Genomic DNA, 18,727 nt, shown 5'->3' on the forward strand with positions numbered 1-18,727 from the left:
ATTTATTCTTAGAGAATGTTTATGATTACCCAATATCCAAGATTTCACTATTGGCATTTTTACAGATAAATGATAATTAAATCTAGTAAAATGTGCAGCATGAACAAGTAATATTAATTTTATTGGATACAGTATTTGCCCACAGAAAATGAAGTTAAACACTTCTAAGAAGGAGCAAAACCAAAGTTTTAATAACTGGCTGTTTGTTTTTTTTATTCTTTATTGTAACATATTTTTGAGAGAGAACGCCTCGATTCTTCAACATTATTATTATTATTATTATTATTATTATTATTATTATTATTATTTTGAAGTTAATGCAAAGTTGTGTGCTGATATGTAGTTTTCAGTGCTGGGGATAATGAATGATTTCTAGTCATGTCTTCATTCAATTTCAGCTAGAAAATATTTATTTTCATGTGGTAAGAAATATCAACTTCGTTTTGTTTTTCACTACTCAAGATCTTTATATGAACGGCAACCTTTTGGACATAAAATATCATGGGTATACTTTCCTATAAGATAGTTTCGTTTTTTAACTTTGTTTATTTTTTATGAGTGCCTAATTAGTTTTTTTAACTTTGTTTATTTTTTATGAGTGCCTAATTAGCCTGTCGGATTTTTTAACCATAGAAATGGCAAGAAATTGTTAAAACAGTTTTCTCATCATTATTTTATGATAAAAATTCATAATTATTTCATTATTGCACATTAAGTCACCTTTGTTATATATTCAGATATATAACAAATATCCTTTGTTATATATTGTTATATCAGACATCTCCTTTGTTTTATGCATATTCAGCTATAAAACAAAAACCCCTTTGTTATATATATTAACATGTTATTTGTGATACGTACTGAAGCAACATAATGTCTGCAGTATTTGTTTGTAATTTAACTTCTTTTTTAATGCAGTTCGAAAGAAGCAGGTTGAAGTATACCTCTACAGTTGTATTGTCTGTCAAAGAACTTAATTTTCTAAGGATAAGCAAAGATTTAATTTTGCTGTTGTTTTTGTACTTAAGAAAGTGCTGTAACTCTATGAGACAAAATTGTATCATTTAACTGTTTTTAATACTTTTTTTTTATTTTTAAAGATTTTTATAACCGGTTTTTAATATTCATTAAATAGAAATATTAAAAACAGTTATAAAAATCTTATTCTGTTTTGTTTAACAATTATATTTGCTATAAATCGGAGAACATTCTGGAGTTGTTTGATAACCCCCAAGTGAAGAATTGAGCTAGCATTCTTTAGACGTTGACATTAAATATCATAGAGCTCTTTTAATAAGATATATGTTTTGAACAATACGTGCAAGAGAATAAAAAAAAAGAGAGAAAGAAATCACAACTGTCATTTTTACTCTTTCCATGAACCTTTGAGATGCGGAGCTTTAACAACAAAAAAAAAGAAGCTTTTCGTGGTCTGAGTTGCTAATGAAAGTAACTGTCACGTGGATGAGTAGAACGGAAATGTGAGCGTACTTTCATGATTTCCACCCTAGCTAAGCTCACATTTCGTGAATGAAACCTATTTCGAAAACAAAACAATCCATTGATTGGGTAATGTGGTTTATTGCACACACTAAGTGTCTACTTGTCAATTAATTCCTTCAAAATCAGAATTAGCTGCCTGTATTCATTACACTTAAGTATACTAATTCTTCAATGATCATTTGTATTGGGCTGCAAAATATAAAGACTGGAAATTAGCTTACATTTTCTTATGCATTTTTCTAATCATTATTTTCGCTCCTATGATCGTTATTGCCTGAAAGATCGAACAGCCAAACTTTGACCTGAAATCGCAATATAAGTTTGCCCAGTAGTGCAGTTAGACAAAGAATGAATATTAAATTTCCTTGTTAATGTAATCAGTTTGATATTAACATATTTCATATAACATTAGTTTCCTTCATGGAGGCATAAAAAAGAGTCTACACCTCCTCTTCTACATAATAACTAAATTTACTACGAACATAGCAATATTCTTATGTAGATTTGTACATGATAGTCAATTACAACATCATGTGTAGGACTGTACTCATGAATGAGTAATATTTAACAGAGTCGTATTTCTTTGTAATTTAACTTTTTTTTTTAATGACATTTAACAAAAGCAGATACTTATATCTATTCAAGAACTGAAATTCTTCTAAAGTTTAATGTATGGTTTATGAACTGAAAACTTTCTGAAATGTAAACTTTTATCATTTCTTATTCTTTATATTCTATTAAAATAAGGAACTGGCGTTGTTTAGAGGAATCGCATCCTTAGGGTGTAATACCGCTAAACAATATTTCTAAAGTAATAAAATTCAATTAACTAATTCACTACTATTTCTTAACTCAGAATCTGAATTTATATGAGAAATGACTGGATTTTTTTCTTTAAATTCTGCAAAAAGGTCACAAAAATGTCCAAGTATCTTCCGGTATGAAATATAAAGAGAATGTTATTGGCCGAAGAAATTATTGCTTCAAAAACAATATACTAAACATTAGATTTTTTTGAAAGATAATAGCAACAGTATAGAAGTAACTACTGATCTTAAATTACATTTAAAAAGTTAAATTACAAATACTGCACTCGTAAACATTACTTGTTAATGATTATATCCTCACATGCTGTTATTTTGATTATCGTGTACAAATCCTATCAGAATATTGACAGATTCTTAAGCAATTTAGTTGCTGTGACAGAGGAAGAATTTTTTTTTTAATTTGAGAGGTGCTTTTAATTCAGAAAGCCTCCATTTAGAAAACTAACATTACTTTAAAATGCGTGAATATTGAAGTGATTGTATTAATATTTTTTATGTTGCTCCCACCCACGAAAGTTTATATGAAAACTTACAGTACATTTTCTACCAGGGTGGGCTAAGAATTTTTTTCTATTTTCACTTTATTTTTTTTTTACATAGTCCGGAAACCCTGCTCTGGAGACCAAACATGGAATTTTTTTCAAGCCACTTCAAACTTATAATAAGCGGGCAACGATATTTATCTCTCACCTAAAGGAAATCACAAACATTCATACCCACTGCGGGATTCGAACCCAAAACCTGTTGATTGGATAAGGGGTATACGCTAACCACTTGGCCAAGCATGGTGGCAATATGCAACCCCTGTTGGTTTCGCCGATGTTTTTGCCTCACTGCACTACCTGCGTGAATGAGAGGAATTAAATATTCGTTATCTTTCAGAGAATAATGATCATAACAGCATAAAGTATTACAGAAAGGCATAAGAGAATGAGTAAGTTCATTTTTTTATCTTTATGTTTACTTTTCGGAAAAGAAGATCACTGAAGAATTTGTGTACTTTCTAACCGAAGTTTAATGAAGATGGAAGATAAAGTTTAAGATAAGATAAAGATAGAGATAAAGATGGAAGATAAAGATAGTGTACAATAAACCACATTAGCCAATCAAGGGATCGCTTCATTTTCGAAATGGGCTACATTCACGACAAATGAGAGTAGCTGGACACAGAAATTATGAAAGTATGCTAACTTTTCACCCACGGTAACAATTTCCTTCACTAACAACAGTCGTGCGAAAAAGCGGAACTTAAGACCAAAAAATCAACCATACGTAACGCTTTTTTTTTTTTTTTTTTTTTATAAATGTTTCTCATCTCAGAGGTTCATGAAAAGTTTAAAAATGACAAAGGTGATATTTTTAAAAGGTTCTTCTATGTGTATGGGTTCAAAATGATTTTAACCCACCCCATACTAGAAGAAGCTCAGTGATACTTGAAATGAAATTCTAGACTGTTTTTCAACAGATAGTCTGGTTTTCTTGGAAAAATCGAATCGATTTTTCACAGATAATCATTGTGGAAACCATTATCAGAAACATCTGAATGTTCCTAGATTTACAGCAAATATAGTTGTTCACAAAACAGGATAAGATTATTTATAAGTGTTTATAATATTTCTTTAATGAGACGACTGATATTAAGACAGAATTACAATGCTTTAATTACGAAACAACAACACAAAAATTTTAAGTTTTACTGAAACTAAACTTTAGTAGCGGTACTAATGCTATAAAAATTACATTAAAAGTACGAAAGAGTTAAATTATAAAGAAATACTGCGACATTGTAGTACATATTTCTTGTTCATGAGCACATTCAACACATATTACAGTTCTTCAGTAATATGTGTTAGATCGTGTACAAAGACAAAACATCAGAATATAGAAATTCAGTCGATATGCAATATAGGAACAGGAGAAAAAGTTTTAATATTTCTTTTATGAGATTTTTTTCATGATTAAAGTAAAGATGAGAAAGAATAAAAAAGGAACACAAACACTTTGTTGAACTGCATTTTCTAAGAACATATACTACAATCAATAAAATTAATAGTGCTTTCATAATGTACTCATTATTATTTTTAAATTATCTTTTATTAAAACCTATAAACATATTAATAGTGAGTCTTCGGTAATGGAAAATTAATGGCGAACAAAATAGAGTTATGTAAGAAAAAACGATCTTTTTTCTTACATAATGTTACGTTTCTTTACGTTAATTTCTTACTTTTTTCTTAAATAATTGCATCCTATGCTTCCAAGGCCTTTACATGCTAAGATATGAAAGCAGAGAAAGTTGCATTGCTGCGCAAGAACAGATTTTAAAAAAATACGTAATGAAAGAGCGTAAGATGGCGCAAATTACACTGATCACTGTTCACAGATCTACGACATTTAATTCGTCCCAAAGACACCAGGAGCTGCACTTCTTCATACATAGACTTTATATGCTATGACATGAAAACAGAGAAAGTTACGTCACTGCATAATAAAATACCCGAAAATTACGCAGTTAATTATACGCTGGTCACCTCATTCAACAATTTATTTATTTATTCATATGGAGTTTCCTCCCCCGTCCCTATTGGGGCGAGTTGATCTCCCTCACAAAGACAGCAGTTGATACAGTTTTTGTCTTTAAACTCGGTCACCTAAGAAAACGTATTTACATAACTACTCACAAGAACAACTTAAAAAAAGTAAATGGAAATTATTTTAAATTTATAGTGCCATTATTTCATAATTACAAAAACTTAATTATGAGAGAATATTTCGATTGTTTCTTGACATCTTTTTGCTACCAATCGAATATTATAGTACTTTTGTATTTGGAGATTCGTAAATAAACAGATGCGCTACATTTCATTTGGTGTCCTTTACGAAACTATTAAATCCTCTCTCTCTCTCTCCCCTCTCAAAAATCGAACACTCAAAACTAAACAAACCGCCGCCTCCCTCCCTCCCTCCCCATCCAAGGAACAAAAAAACAAACAAACAAACAAACAAAAAAAAACAGAAATACACTAAAGCAAACATAAAACCATCAGATACACATTTTTACGCAATCTATCCCGCCACACGAAACACAGAAAAGCAATATAGGAAAATAAGAAAACTGATAATCTTACTCATTTACCATCAACTCAAGAAAACATGACCTTCAGAACCTTCCCCACACACACAGAAACCCAGAAAATAAATAAATAAGCATCTCCACAAAATAAAGAGAAATCTACAAAAGTAGATTTATCAATAAATAACCCCCGCTCCCAACGCACAGCCAGCCAGGGAAACAATATCAGCAACAACAAAAAAAAAAAAACCTCTTCCTTCCTGCAAGTCCTGTACTCGAACAAAGTTTTATAATACCTAAAGCTCCTTCACCTGACTTTTATAACTTCTAATTAATTCTGTCAGAGCTCCCTATATATCGCCAATATCTACTTTCTCCGTGAGCCCATGTCATTAGCAATGATAAGCTATAGGTTTTGCAGTCTTTAGTATGTGACTTTGATTTAAAAATAAAATAATAATACAGAATACCATTTGTGGACGATGTCAGGCTACTCTGGAACATTTACTGATTGCATAGTGTCGAATAAGACGTCATACCATCTTATTTGAGAAAAGAAAATCAAAATAAAACTATATTAAAGATTTTAATAATATATCTAAACCTGTAAGATAGCTTTTTTCCCCTGTTCTTCTACTACGCTACTCGTTGATGATTTTATTTTTCTTTTCAGTGGCGTCGTTGGATATGGATTACTTTTCACGCTATTCTCTTATTTCAAGAAATATTCACATTTCGTATTTCAGAAATGAATTGTGGGTGTTCAAAAGTATGACTGTTTTTGAAATATGTAATCATAATTCTCACGGAATATATTCTTACTCAAGTAAATACATTAATGTATTTCACAACACATCATTATTGAGAATACGAGGCTTCCTCTGAAATCCTCGTATTCTCAAAATGCTTTAATGATAAATCAGGACGTTTCAATATAATAACACCTTCTGCCTACCATTACATAAGCCTCATACGAGTATGTGAGTGTCGGAATGATTAGAATACACCGAATAAATTCGCACAAATTCAACTATTACTCTTAGATCACGAAGCTAAAAAAACCTGTAACATTAAACAATGGTTGCTAAGTTTAAACCGTTTCAAATGAATTTATAGCTATCTAGAGTTTGATCGTGTTTTATTTTATGTCATTTTTAATAACTCAAAACGTAGTCTCCGATCAAAGATTTGACGAACTCGTAGTAAAAGCATTGCACTTTACTTATTGTGATTTTATTATAATATAAATAGTGATTACTATGAATGTTTTTCTGAAATTATTCTCATATGTATTATTGTCCTTAGACTGAAGTTATCTCCCTTACTGTAAAAGAATTTTCAAGTATATACTTGTTCATTTAAAGTTAAAATATTCTTATAAGATATTGTATTTTCTTATATAAGATATTGTATTTTCTTATATAAGATACTGTATTTTTGTTGTTGTTATATTTTGTAACTTAGATATATTTTTTGTTGAATAATGTTTCTATTACTCGATTAAAATTCGACACAGCGGCACTTTAAATAAATAAATATTAACATATATCTTTTATAATACTTAAAAACAAAGAAAGGAAGCTTAGGATTTTAGTATATAATAAAGGGAGAAAAACGTTAAGAATTAAGAACGACTGATTGAGATGTGTTCAACCCAGAGAGGGAGGGAGGGAAAGTAGCTCTTCGTAAGTATCATCATTACCACTAAGGATGGGGACTAATATGTCAGGGAGGGGGTGGGGAAATACTACATTGTTGTTATCACTATATATATAAAATATCTATCTATATAATTAAATGTTTGCGTTTTCTCTTTTTGGCACATAAAATTCTGAAAAAAGTTGTTTATAAGACTGAAAATTACTTTCTTTTTCGCATCCTGTCCCTTTCTATTGACAGGTTTTTTGTTTTTCTTTAAGATCCTCTTATCAAAATAATCTTGGATAGCAAGAAACCCTGAAACCGGTTCAACCACTTAAGAATGAATAATTACATCTGACTCACATTCCTTAATCTATAAACATGAAAAAAAATATTAAGAATAATTTAAATGTTAGTGTTATTTAACTTGAATAGACGCATCGTTTCTAGTAACCATTAGCATCTTCGAAGATAAACTGCTTTTGTAATAAGTAGATCATAATCCATGCATGTCCAATCCAAGTATATCATGAAGATGACCTAAAAGGATCTCTCTCTCCTGCGTGTGTGTGTGTGTGTGTGTGTGTGTGTGTGTGTGTGTGTGTGTGTTGCGAATTTATTAGAAGACAATGCTGATGTTACGTAAGAAGATTGTGTCGTGCACTGAAAGACAGAAAAACTTAATAAAATCTAGTTATCCTTGAGAAAGCGTTTAATGAAGACAATTAATAGAACCTGTTCATTTTTAGTAAAATATAATTAAAACCGCACTAAGCGTGGCAATTTGTATAACGTACAAGACTCACAAATATGCAGTTTCCGCAGATGATTTAAAGAGGAGACTTTATAAAGAAAAAACCAAAGGGAAGAATTACTGTCTAAACTGAGCTAGGACGCATATCATTTAGCTTTGAATAATGATATGCGTATTTTTTTAAAATCTGAATTATACAGTGATTATTTTCCATATGCACAAGCTGTGTGGTTAATTCTAAATACGTATAGGAACAACTGATACTTGAGCCGGAAACATATTCCTATCAAATTTATGAGATTTGTGAAGACTGAATTTACTTTTAGAAACTTGTATTAGAAACATAAATATGTCTATATGCAATAGTAAATTGATTCTGTTTTGTGCGGCCACGCTGTTCAGAGCACAGAAATGTGCCTACATACAATCATAAAATAAATAGGCACATATTTATTAACCTTGACTATTAATTCCACGAAAAAATAATCAAATATGCAAAATATTTCTTATTTAAGTTAAGGGATATTATTACATCCCATATTGTTTCTTAGCCGAATAATAAACTCAAAGAGTTTCATGCCGAATATAGAAACTATATAAAGTTCGGCGATTCCAAGCGTAAGCAAATACCTGGATAGTGCAGCACCTGACCCATTTGGTAGTGCAAACTGAGGCAACTCATAGAAAGGGTGGAGCAAGCTCCGATCACTATTCTTGGTATTTACCCATAATGTGAACTTAGCTCCTAGGAGCTGTATTACTGTTCTACATTATGAGAGAAGGTCAATACCCAGACTGGTTTCAACCTTATGTATAGGTGAAGTAGGCTCTAAAAATAAGACGATCCCGAAAGATCGCCCAACTCAGCGTTGTTCCACTCGATGACAGGCTCATCCCGTCACCGAGAAGAATTTCTCAGCATTGGCTCTACCCAGTGGCAGGCTCACCCCCACCACCAAGCAGAGCCATAATCTCAGCGGTGGCTCCACTCACAGAGAGGCAAAAACCTACCTCCAAGTGGAGCCTCTCAAAGTATAGGTGAAGCCGGCTCTAAAACTAAGACGATCCCGAAAGATCGCCCAACTCAGCGTTGTTCCACTCGATGACAGGCTCACCCTATCACCAAGAAGAACTTCTCAGCATTGGCTCTATTATACCGCTGAGATTATGGCTCTGCTTGGTGGTGGGGTGGGCCTGCCACTGGGTACAGCCAATGCTGAGACGTTCTTCTTGGTGACAGGGTGAGCCTATCATCGAGTGGAACAACGCTGAGTTGGGCGATCTTTCGGGATGGTCTTATTTTTAGAGCCTGCTTCACCTATACATAAAGGTTGAAACCGGTCTGGGTACTGACCTTCTCTCATAATGTAGAACAGTAATACAGCTCCTGGGAGCTAAGTTCACATTATGGGTAAATACCAAGAATAGTGATCGGAGCTTGCTCCACCCTTTCTATGAGTTGCCTCAGTTTGCACTACCAAATGGGTCAGGTGCTGCCCTATCCAAGTATTTGCTTACGCTTGGAATCGCCGAACTTTATATAGTTTCTATATTCGGCATGAAACTCTTTGAGTTTCTTATTCGGCTAAGAAACAATATGGGATGCAATATCCTTTAACTTAAATAAGTTCATGTCGCCGAATTGAAGCCTTTGACTCTTCATATAATTAGTAAAAGATTTCTTAATTGAGGCACACGTCGTTTGTTTCAGCTTCTAAAATCTTTAACTGGAATTTGACACTGTCCAAATAATTATCTATAAGAATAATTATGTAAATAATTATGGCTTCAGTCCAAATAAATCCAAAGCGATTAAATACATACAAGCCGTTTAGGTATTTATCAAATTCCTTATGATTTTCTTCTCTCTTACTTTGGGTAAACAGGACGTTCTGTTCAAAATAGGCTGCAGTAACATATTCTATTAAGAAACTTCAAAAGTTTATTCTAAGTTAGCACTGAATCAACACTGGCAATCTATTTTTCTGGCCAAAGACCGGTCTTTTATATCAATGCCGCTTTAGATGTGAGCGCTTTTTCAAAGAGAGTACCTAAGCGCTACTGCATTGTCTTTACTTGAACCGGAAAGACTGTTTTCATAACTGCAAATAATAATGTTTTTGATTGTATATTTATATTTGTATCTACCTGTCAAGTCATATTTACATATGGTTCCTAGACATGGATAGCCACTACTCAACGAGCAGTTATTATCAATATTTGGCACAACTATTCTAAAGCTTTCGGAATTTGTCACTGGGGCAGCCTTTATTAATGCGAGATTGGATTCTATTTAACTCATTCATGAAACAAAATACATAAATAAATAAGTACACGGAGTCCCCTTTAGCCCTAACTAAATCAAGAAATATAGGAAGTGCAGGCATGTACTATGTTGTAAACTTTGAATATTATGGATTTCGGATTTATTACTGATTATTATTATTATTTTAATTTAATGTGAAATTTAAAATCAAAATTTTAATGTCATTTCCCTATGAAACTTAGGATTTGGTATTAAGTTTCAAATGCTACTGGATCGATTTGGAATAGTCTGAAAATTACAACGCCAAAGCCTCGGTCAACAATGCATATTTCTATAATGAAGATTAGAAACTTAAAAAAAAAATCGATTATATTCTTTGATATCTTCTAGCAGTGAAATTCTTTCTTAATGTTATTTATGCCAAAAAAAAAAGGTTGATATATGGTTGAAAATTTGCTTGTCAATGACTTCATTGTAGACATAGTATTATATTCAACTACCATAGTATTCTCACTTCAAAATGTTGTGTTCATATGTATGGCTTATGCGGTATTAAATATGAATACACTACATAGCAGAAAGAGTGCATAGCAGACAAGAATTCTTAATGTTATTTATAAAAAAAAAACCGAACAAATGAAATAAGTTAAGTAAATGTTTTTGTATGATACTAAACTACACTGTTTTATAGATTATCAGGACTTTTTAATTAAGAGCACGAGAACAATCATGTAAGCTAAGATGGAAATTTATTATGTCTGTAATATATCTTGGGCCGATTACGCAAGCGTGCTTTGAAAACCAAGAAAGGAATCAAATATTTGTAGTGGATGCAAGTAACAATTATTAACTGTATGATCGAAATGAATCGGCGGACAAGTGACCTTTTCGAATACCGGTAACTTCCATTATACGCGGGGGTTGCGTTCTCGAGAATCTCGAGTATATCGAAAACGCGTAAAACGGGAGGCTTATAACACGGGATAATTGAGGTTGCGTTCCCAAACAAGAGAGATTCCGATCTTTCAAGATTAATTTAATTGAAAATGTTCTTTTTTTTTATTAAGGAATGAGAATAATAAATAAAATGTTTATTACGTATGAAACAATAGTAAAGTAGTTATTAATTTTCAAGATTAATACATCGTAACCACATTTTAGTCACGTCTTCTTTAGCTGATATGCTGAAGTTGAAGGCTCATAGGAGATTAGCTGTTTTTTCAAGAATCTCTCGATGGAAATCCGACTTGCAGTTTTCATTTCGTGATTACAGACATCCTTGTAGCATTTAATGACTTTTTCAGTCTCCCTTTTCAGTTTCGAACTCCTTGTGTAGTCATAGTCACGTTTTCTTCGAAGAAAGTCATGATACTGTCTATCAGCTTAAAACATGAACTTCGTTGTGAGCTCTCAGACTCAACCTCCACAGGACCTGACTAATATGTTTTTCCATAGCCAGAAGATCGTCATTGCTCAGGGCACAGAAGTTATTTATAGATAAAGACAATGGCCAAGTAAGCAATAGGGACTCAAAATGGACATTGAACACAGCTAAAGGATGTACTAAACAAGGCGCATGCGAGGAAGTTTCCACAACCTTGGATAGGAAACAGCGAAAATCCCTCATATACCAAAATGAAACCGAGTATATGCGAAAACGTGGATAACGAGAATTACTATAGTAAAGAATAAGCATAAAGCGTATGCTATTCTATTTATATTTAAGAAAACTTTATATAAGAAAGTTTTTCAGGACGTCACGGGATCTGTTGACACAGGAATAAGATGAGCATATTCATAACTTAACTGAGAATAAATTCCTGAACTGGGTTGCCAAACATGCCAGTTTTTAACAAAATGCCCTAGTATCCAGCAAAGCTTTCTGGACGTCTGGATGTCTTAGCTCTCTTATAATGAAAATACTTTCGAAAAATAATGTAATAATTATTAAAAACTTAATAGTAATAGAAATGCATAAGTATATTTCCATCATTTGCATAATTATATAATATAATTATATGCTTATATAACATAATTATATTTCCAAAGTTGAATGTTTGATTAAAATGCAATTTTATTAATTAAATGAAGTAGATTGGAGAATGCTTACAATCGATCAAAGGAGATTAAATGGAGAAAAGCGAGTTAGCAAACAACAAATACTAATGTTGGTTTCGTATTTATCTTTAATACGAATATTCTACAATGCGCAAATGAGCATTTATTTGCTAATTTCTAGTTACTTTGTTTTAGGTGCCTGTGGAGCCTGTGTGTCAATATTTCCGGTAATACTGCCAGACCTTCGGAAGAGGGTTCGATTCTAGTTGCCGACTAGAGGAACATTTTCTAGACCCAGTCACAGCAAGTAGGGATTTTAATCCCAAATTCTAAAAATAATAATGCCAGTGGTAGAATTTAGGATCAGAAAATCGCGAAAGTTGTCTGCCGTAGTCTCGTCCAATGTCTTGAAAATTATTAACAGCCATGAACTGAGCTGTTGGTCTTGACCAAGGTTGGAGATCAGCTTTCTACCAATTTCCACTTCCTCCCTTAATGGAATAAAACGAGTTAGGCAATTTCATTTTAATTTTATGCCATTTGCACTGCTGCTTCTACTATTTTTTTTATATCTAGTGCGATTTTTTTTTTGTAAGCCGTGCTTTTTTCTTGTATCTCTGTGAGATTTTGTAAATTTTAATTATTTATTAATTATTGGTTTGTTATTTAATTAATATATATATATATTTATAATTTATAATTATATGTAGGCTCTTCACTGATGGATTATGTAATACATATTATTGTCCTGAATAATCTGGTAAAACCTATTCTTGAATAAGATAAGCTGCAATCTACAGTTTAGGTTTGTCTTGTCTTGATAAGTGAAGGAATTTCAAAATTATGATTTTTCGGTAGTGCCTCAACTAGCATACTGATGTTTATATGTATATGCATATGGGGAAAGGGGGGGATAGGAATTTACCATCAGTTCAGTAAGTAGACTGCATGCATGCAAATTGTGATTGTTTTCCATTACAGGAACAGTTTCGACTAAAAAATGCGGAAGGCCTCTACCAAAAATATCAAGCCAGAATCCAGCACGCTCTATTTATGGTAGCGTTAATGCTGAATCTTCTGTTCGGAATTATTTCAATCTGCTTGTTCTTTGGATTTCGTCAAGTAAGTATCTCTTCTCGTGTAACATGGTCAATATATGTTTTCTTAGCATAAATTATGTCCTTAATTGTTGTATCTAACAATAAAAGACAAAGAATATTATCCAGAATGGCTTGGCTGGCAGATTGGATAATGTGATATTTTGTAAATTTTGTAAAAAGAGGTGTTGGTTCGAATGCCATACTGGGCATGGATGTTTGTGAATGTATTTAGGTAGTATGTGAATATAATAGTCCGATGTGAAACCACTATCCTGCTTATTGGAGGCCTGAAGTGGCTTGAAATAGTCCACGTTTGGCCACTAGAGTAGGGTTTCCGGAATATCTAATCTTTAACCCATAAAAATTATTAATTTATCTCCCACAGGACTTCGATTCGATACTGGTGCCCTTGACTATGAGATGCATTGGATTCTCTGTTAACCTTGCCGTATTTATCTTAGCCTATAAAGAATCCTGGTTCCGATCAGATATCGTCAGAGTGACAATCTCATGCATTGTACTTGTTGCTATGCTGTGTGGGGAGCACGGTAGTAGCATTTATCAACTGTCCGCCAACAGACCGGAGACATTGGGAATGAGGACAACGTTTTATGTCATCATTATAACATTAGTCCTGCTTCCTTTTCCTCGAATGTGTCACGCTTTTATTGGAGGGTTAGTGGTCATCCTGCTTGAACTTATTCTCATGGGTGTGTCATCAGTAGCCCGACAAGGAAAAGAACAGAAAACGGTGACGGTAAGTACAGTTTTCTTTTTGACTTATAAGTAATCCCTAAACGATTTTTTATGAACACACTGAAGTCTGTGGAGAATCTATTTGATGAGTTTCAATCTTAACAGACGGGAAAAATGTGGATATGACTTAGCCTAGAGATATCTATGGTCATTAATATTTATATCAGATAGTCGTATTATAAATATTTAAACAGATTTTATTTCAAGATATTACTAATATTGTTTTATTACCTATTTTATAAAGTTCAGCCGTAATCAAATAATCTCCCAATCAGTTAATCACAGAGTTTATTTTGCTTATGTGCTTAACCGATTTTTTTCGAAATTATCTGACTATTCAAAGATAAAACAGAAGACTCATACATTACATAATATTATACATATACATCATAATAAAATATGAAAACGGAATAGAAAAATGCGTGTATAGTGAAACAGTATTTATATTAACAGATTTCATAACAATTATTTCTTAAGAATAAAAAATTTGTTGAATGCTGCTTTTTGAACAAACTACGAAACAATTGCATAGACAGCAAATATGTGTGATGCGATGGACCTTTACAAAAGAGGTTGAAACAAATTCTAAGACTGCACTACTAATCGGTCAAAGACTTTTTCTTCTCCTAAATGCCGGATACCAAACCAACCTAAACCATATAAATATGGTTTAGGTTGGTTTGTAACGTGTTGGCTACACAATAAATCTCATAAAATAAGATTTTTTTTATAAATATTCTCTTAGTGAATAAATGAAGGCTCTTGTTAATCCAAACAAAACTGTTCAAGCATGGCAGCAATAGAGTAGATATTTAGAACACTTAAGCTTAAAAGTAGTAGCGGAATTATGAATTTCTTTTGCGGATTTAGAAACTAACGGGGGGGAAAAAGGCATCGGCCCCTACGACATACATATCGAAAATATGGAGTTAACGAAAGAATATGATGCGAAAATCTTTCAGAAAGTTATTTTTATACGAGTAGTATGTTGTATATACGAGTACTCTTATCGTATGCATGAAAGCGGTTACCATAAAGTCAATATGAATATCTCGATTGTTTAAGGGGGGTGGGGAAGAAAGTCGGAATAACTTTTAAAAGTTACGATGCATATACGCATTTCGGTGTAATTTCAGTAATAAAGGTTTCAGAGATAGCACCTGTGACCGTGTTTCAAATCGATAACAGAACAAAGGGTAACCGGGGGGGGGGTAAACTATTAGTCGAAGAGAAACAGCAGGAAAATTGGATTATTTTTAGTTTTCTGTGAAGCAAAGGATAAAGAGAATATCAGTAATTGTGCATAAATTCAGTGTTGAACGGAAATTCTGTATTATTTAAACCGATACGCAATTAACTTAGCGCAATATATTGCACAATCCCGATAGTGTAATCTGAAGAACGGCAGTGGCGTTTGCTTGGAAAGATATAGATTCGAATCTCATCTAAGAAGTTTCACGCGAGAAAGTTTCATACAGTGTTTGCAATAGAAAATAAATTAGCTGGTCCTCCTCGCAAAATAGAGAAATTGGTTTAAAATTGCAATTTACAGATACAGTGCACTAGTATCCCTGATTCAGTTTGCATTTGCTTAATCTAAACTAATTAATAAATCTGCATAATTCCTTTTTGCTTCCGTTTGATTGTTTGGGTTCGAATCTCATTTAGAACACGAAACATCTTTATTGAGCCTTTGGAACTGACGGTGAGTTAGTTGGTCTCATACGGAAGTGAAAGGATCTCTAAAACTCAGGATTTTTTTCCTCATCTTAAAACGACCAAATATATTGACTTCATAAACTTAATTGTTTCTAAGAATTATCACACTGAATTTGGGTCTGAGAACTATTTGGTAGGAAAGTTGACAGAATGTTCCGCTAGTTTCAGAAAAGGAAGAAGACACGTTAAGGTGTCACGATTACGTCGTGACGCGTCCCCTTCGGCTGAATTTGAATGCCATCTGGGACGAGAGGGACATTTATAAGAGCTTTTCAACTGAAAGTGTGTTAGTTGGACTCTTATGGAAGTAGGAGCTAGAAACTCGAGTTTTTTTTTTTTTTTTTTTAATTCTTCAAAACAAGAAAATTGACTGAAGAAGAATGCATTTAACAGAGACTTTGTAAATATGTTTATGGCCTCATAATATGTTTTGATATCTTTGTTTTGATTTTGATATATGTTTTGATAATATCTTTGGCTACACATCGATTGGTGACGTGTTGGTTACACATGGTAAAAATTAAAATAAAATAAACTACACGAACTACATAGAACAAATTACTAAGTTTGTACTCAACACTTTTAAGATTAAAGGTTACAAGCAGTAAAATCAGAGCTGCTGATCTAATTGAATAAAGCGAGTAGCTGCCCAAGTTCCTTGAGTTTTTGTAACTCATAAGCAAATTCTAAACTGTTTCGAATATCTCAAAATGTGTATGATTAGTTTGCGTTGCAGCGTATTACTAACACGCAATCCAGGCCAGTTTGGTTTAAATGCTGTTTAAAACACAACACTTAACGTAAAGAATATTGTGCTCTGTTTAAAAAATAATTTTGAATCAGGATATGAGTATATAAAATACTGTCCAACCACAGATACGAGACCTCTCCACACTTTGCGCACGGCAGAAGAAGGCGAATCTATTCTGATAATAGGATAATCAATGATGAGTGTTTATTATTATACGTCGGAAAATTAGCTTTTCTTTTGTGAAAATTCTAGTTTTTAAAGTAATAACTATAGTAATTTTGCTTGTACAACAAATGGAAAATTTTACGTATAAAGTACGTGATTTCGCATGTTGGTTACGAATTCGTACATTGCCTAATTCCTTTCTCCCGTTCAACACGAATTGACTTTTCTTGGTATTGTGCCAACCAAGGTTCTCGGGTCTGTGGTCGGACAGTACGTGAACATCTTTTTGAAATATATAAAATAAGTGTATGAGATATACTTGTATTATAAATTAATATACAGAATATTAAGTATCAGTACCATGTTTTGAAATAAAATCATGATAATTATTAGATAACTTTTTAAAAAAAAAATTCCTATCCAATTCGCTTTTTTTAATATAATATATTTTATACTAATATCACATTATTATTTTTTTAAAGTAAAGGATTTTCTTTAATTATTTTTAAGTGAGGCCTCGCCTCTCTTCTCAGAGATGAGGACTTCAGTATGACATTAGACTCAAGTTTATCTAAGATCATTATTTGCTAGGGATACACCATTGTCTTAAAGCACCTCTGACTGAGATATGCATGAATCAGACTTCAAATTGATTAAAAAAAAAAACGTTTTCTCATAAACTTGAACTCAATTCAATGAATTTCTTTTTTTTTCTGTTCATCTAAAGGCCCTTTCTTGATCTCTTAAGCATGCGAAATGTGCGTCTTTAGCGGTTTTTTTTTTTTTGCCTAACAAGAATGATCAGTAACCCTGCTATTCGAACTACAGAAACGACAAGCCTGATTGATATTTTTGCACTATGCATTCCTTTCTGCCCTACTTTGGCTTACCAGTTCTATAATTAAGGGCACTAATCCGAACCTTCACGGATTTATCGCGCGGCCGTTTAGCATTAAAAAAAATCTACGCAATATCAAATGCTATTTAGAATATAGTAGCTCATCATTCCTATTTTATTTTTCTTTACAGCGACAGATGATTACCGATATCATCCTTAATGTCATAGTAGCTGCAGTCGGTCTATACATGCGTTTCCTTTTAGAGTTCACAAACCGAAGAGCTTTTCTTGATCGGAGGGAATGTTTCGAATCGAAGTTTAAATTAGAAAGTGAAAAGGAACAAGAGGTAAGAAAAATATAAACAGAAAGTCTGTCTTAATGTGTTCCAGCCGTACTAGAATTTTAAGTCATAGAAGATACTTTTTTCATCGAAATGAAATTACTTGGGAGTGTCTGGAAAACCAGAGAAACATTGCAAGCTTTTCAGTTTTGAATATCAGGACCAGAATTAGGCAAGTGAACCAGAAGCAAATTGCTCTTGTCCTTTCCCTTCTTTAACAAATCCCCACACCTATTCATACATGCATTACATCCATTCTGTTTCACAGAACAATTTTCTTAAATTTGAGATAGAAAAGGATTAATGAACCATTTCTGAACTCAGTATCACCACTGTGTTACTGTGCTTGACTCGAGCTTTAAGTTTCAATTTAAGGTGAATTAATAAAAAAGGCACAAAGGCGGTCGCCTAGATATTTCATTTATGACAAACTTGATGAAATTGACCGTGCAAGTGTGAGGTCTGGATCCTAAAAATATGAATTGATCAATTCATCGTTATCGATATAAATATGATATAAATATCGTTCAATTAATATCTTTTCATTTCTTTTCACAATGCATTTAATATAACTGAATGACATTTTTTGCACCACATGGCATGTGCAACACTTAATAAAGTGTTGCAGCGATATCAGGACAGCAGTAATCATTGTTTTGTTCATTTAATCTCTCTCTCTCTCTCTCTGTTTTTTTTATACTAATTAGTCAAGGACAACTTCTAAATTTTCGCTTTTAATACAAGAGTGGTTCTGATGAGGGGACATACAACATAAATTTCATTGTTTCACTATGATACTGATACAGTGTCTCGAGTTTTGCTATGAAGCAATAATTATCGAAAGGAGCGATCTATTTATACCAACTAGTGGCAGTCGGTACTCTTAAAAACACTAAGCTGACTGTTTATTGAACAATACACACTTTTCCAATCTG

General features: G+C 32.7%; 1 protein-coding gene and 1 long non-coding RNA gene across 4 annotated transcripts in view; one reads left to right on the forward strand and one right to left on the reverse strand.

Annotated features, from left to right (window-relative positions):
* LOC150100954 (uncharacterized) overlaps positions 1-18,727 on the reverse strand; it is a 184,037-nt gene that overhangs the window by 119,321 nt on the left and 45,989 nt on the right. The gene's annotated exons all lie outside the window — the stretch shown is intronic.
* The window catches only part of LOC150100955 (adenylate cyclase type 2-like), a 176,415-nt gene that overhangs the window by 59,784 nt on the left and 97,904 nt on the right, over positions 1-18,727 (forward strand). For all 3 annotated transcript variants that reach the window (XM_090401092.1, XM_090401093.1, XM_090401094.1), the window contains 3 exons: positions 13,104-13,244; positions 13,608-13,979; positions 17,643-17,798. In XM_090401092.1, the coding sequence (XP_090257218.1) occupies positions 13,104-13,244; positions 13,608-13,979; positions 17,643-17,798 (669 nt within the window). The remainder of the gene's footprint in view (positions 1-13,103; positions 13,245-13,607; positions 13,980-17,642; positions 17,799-18,727) is intronic.

Source organism: Typopeltis vanoorti, chromosome 12 (genome assembly GCF_054136105.1).
Source record: "Typopeltis vanoorti isolate ZY-2024b chromosome 12, IOZ_Tvanoo_1.0, whole genome shotgun sequence".
In the NCBI taxonomy this organism is placed as follows: domain Eukaryota; kingdom Metazoa; phylum Arthropoda; class Arachnida; order Uropygi; family Thelyphonidae; genus Typopeltis; species Typopeltis vanoorti.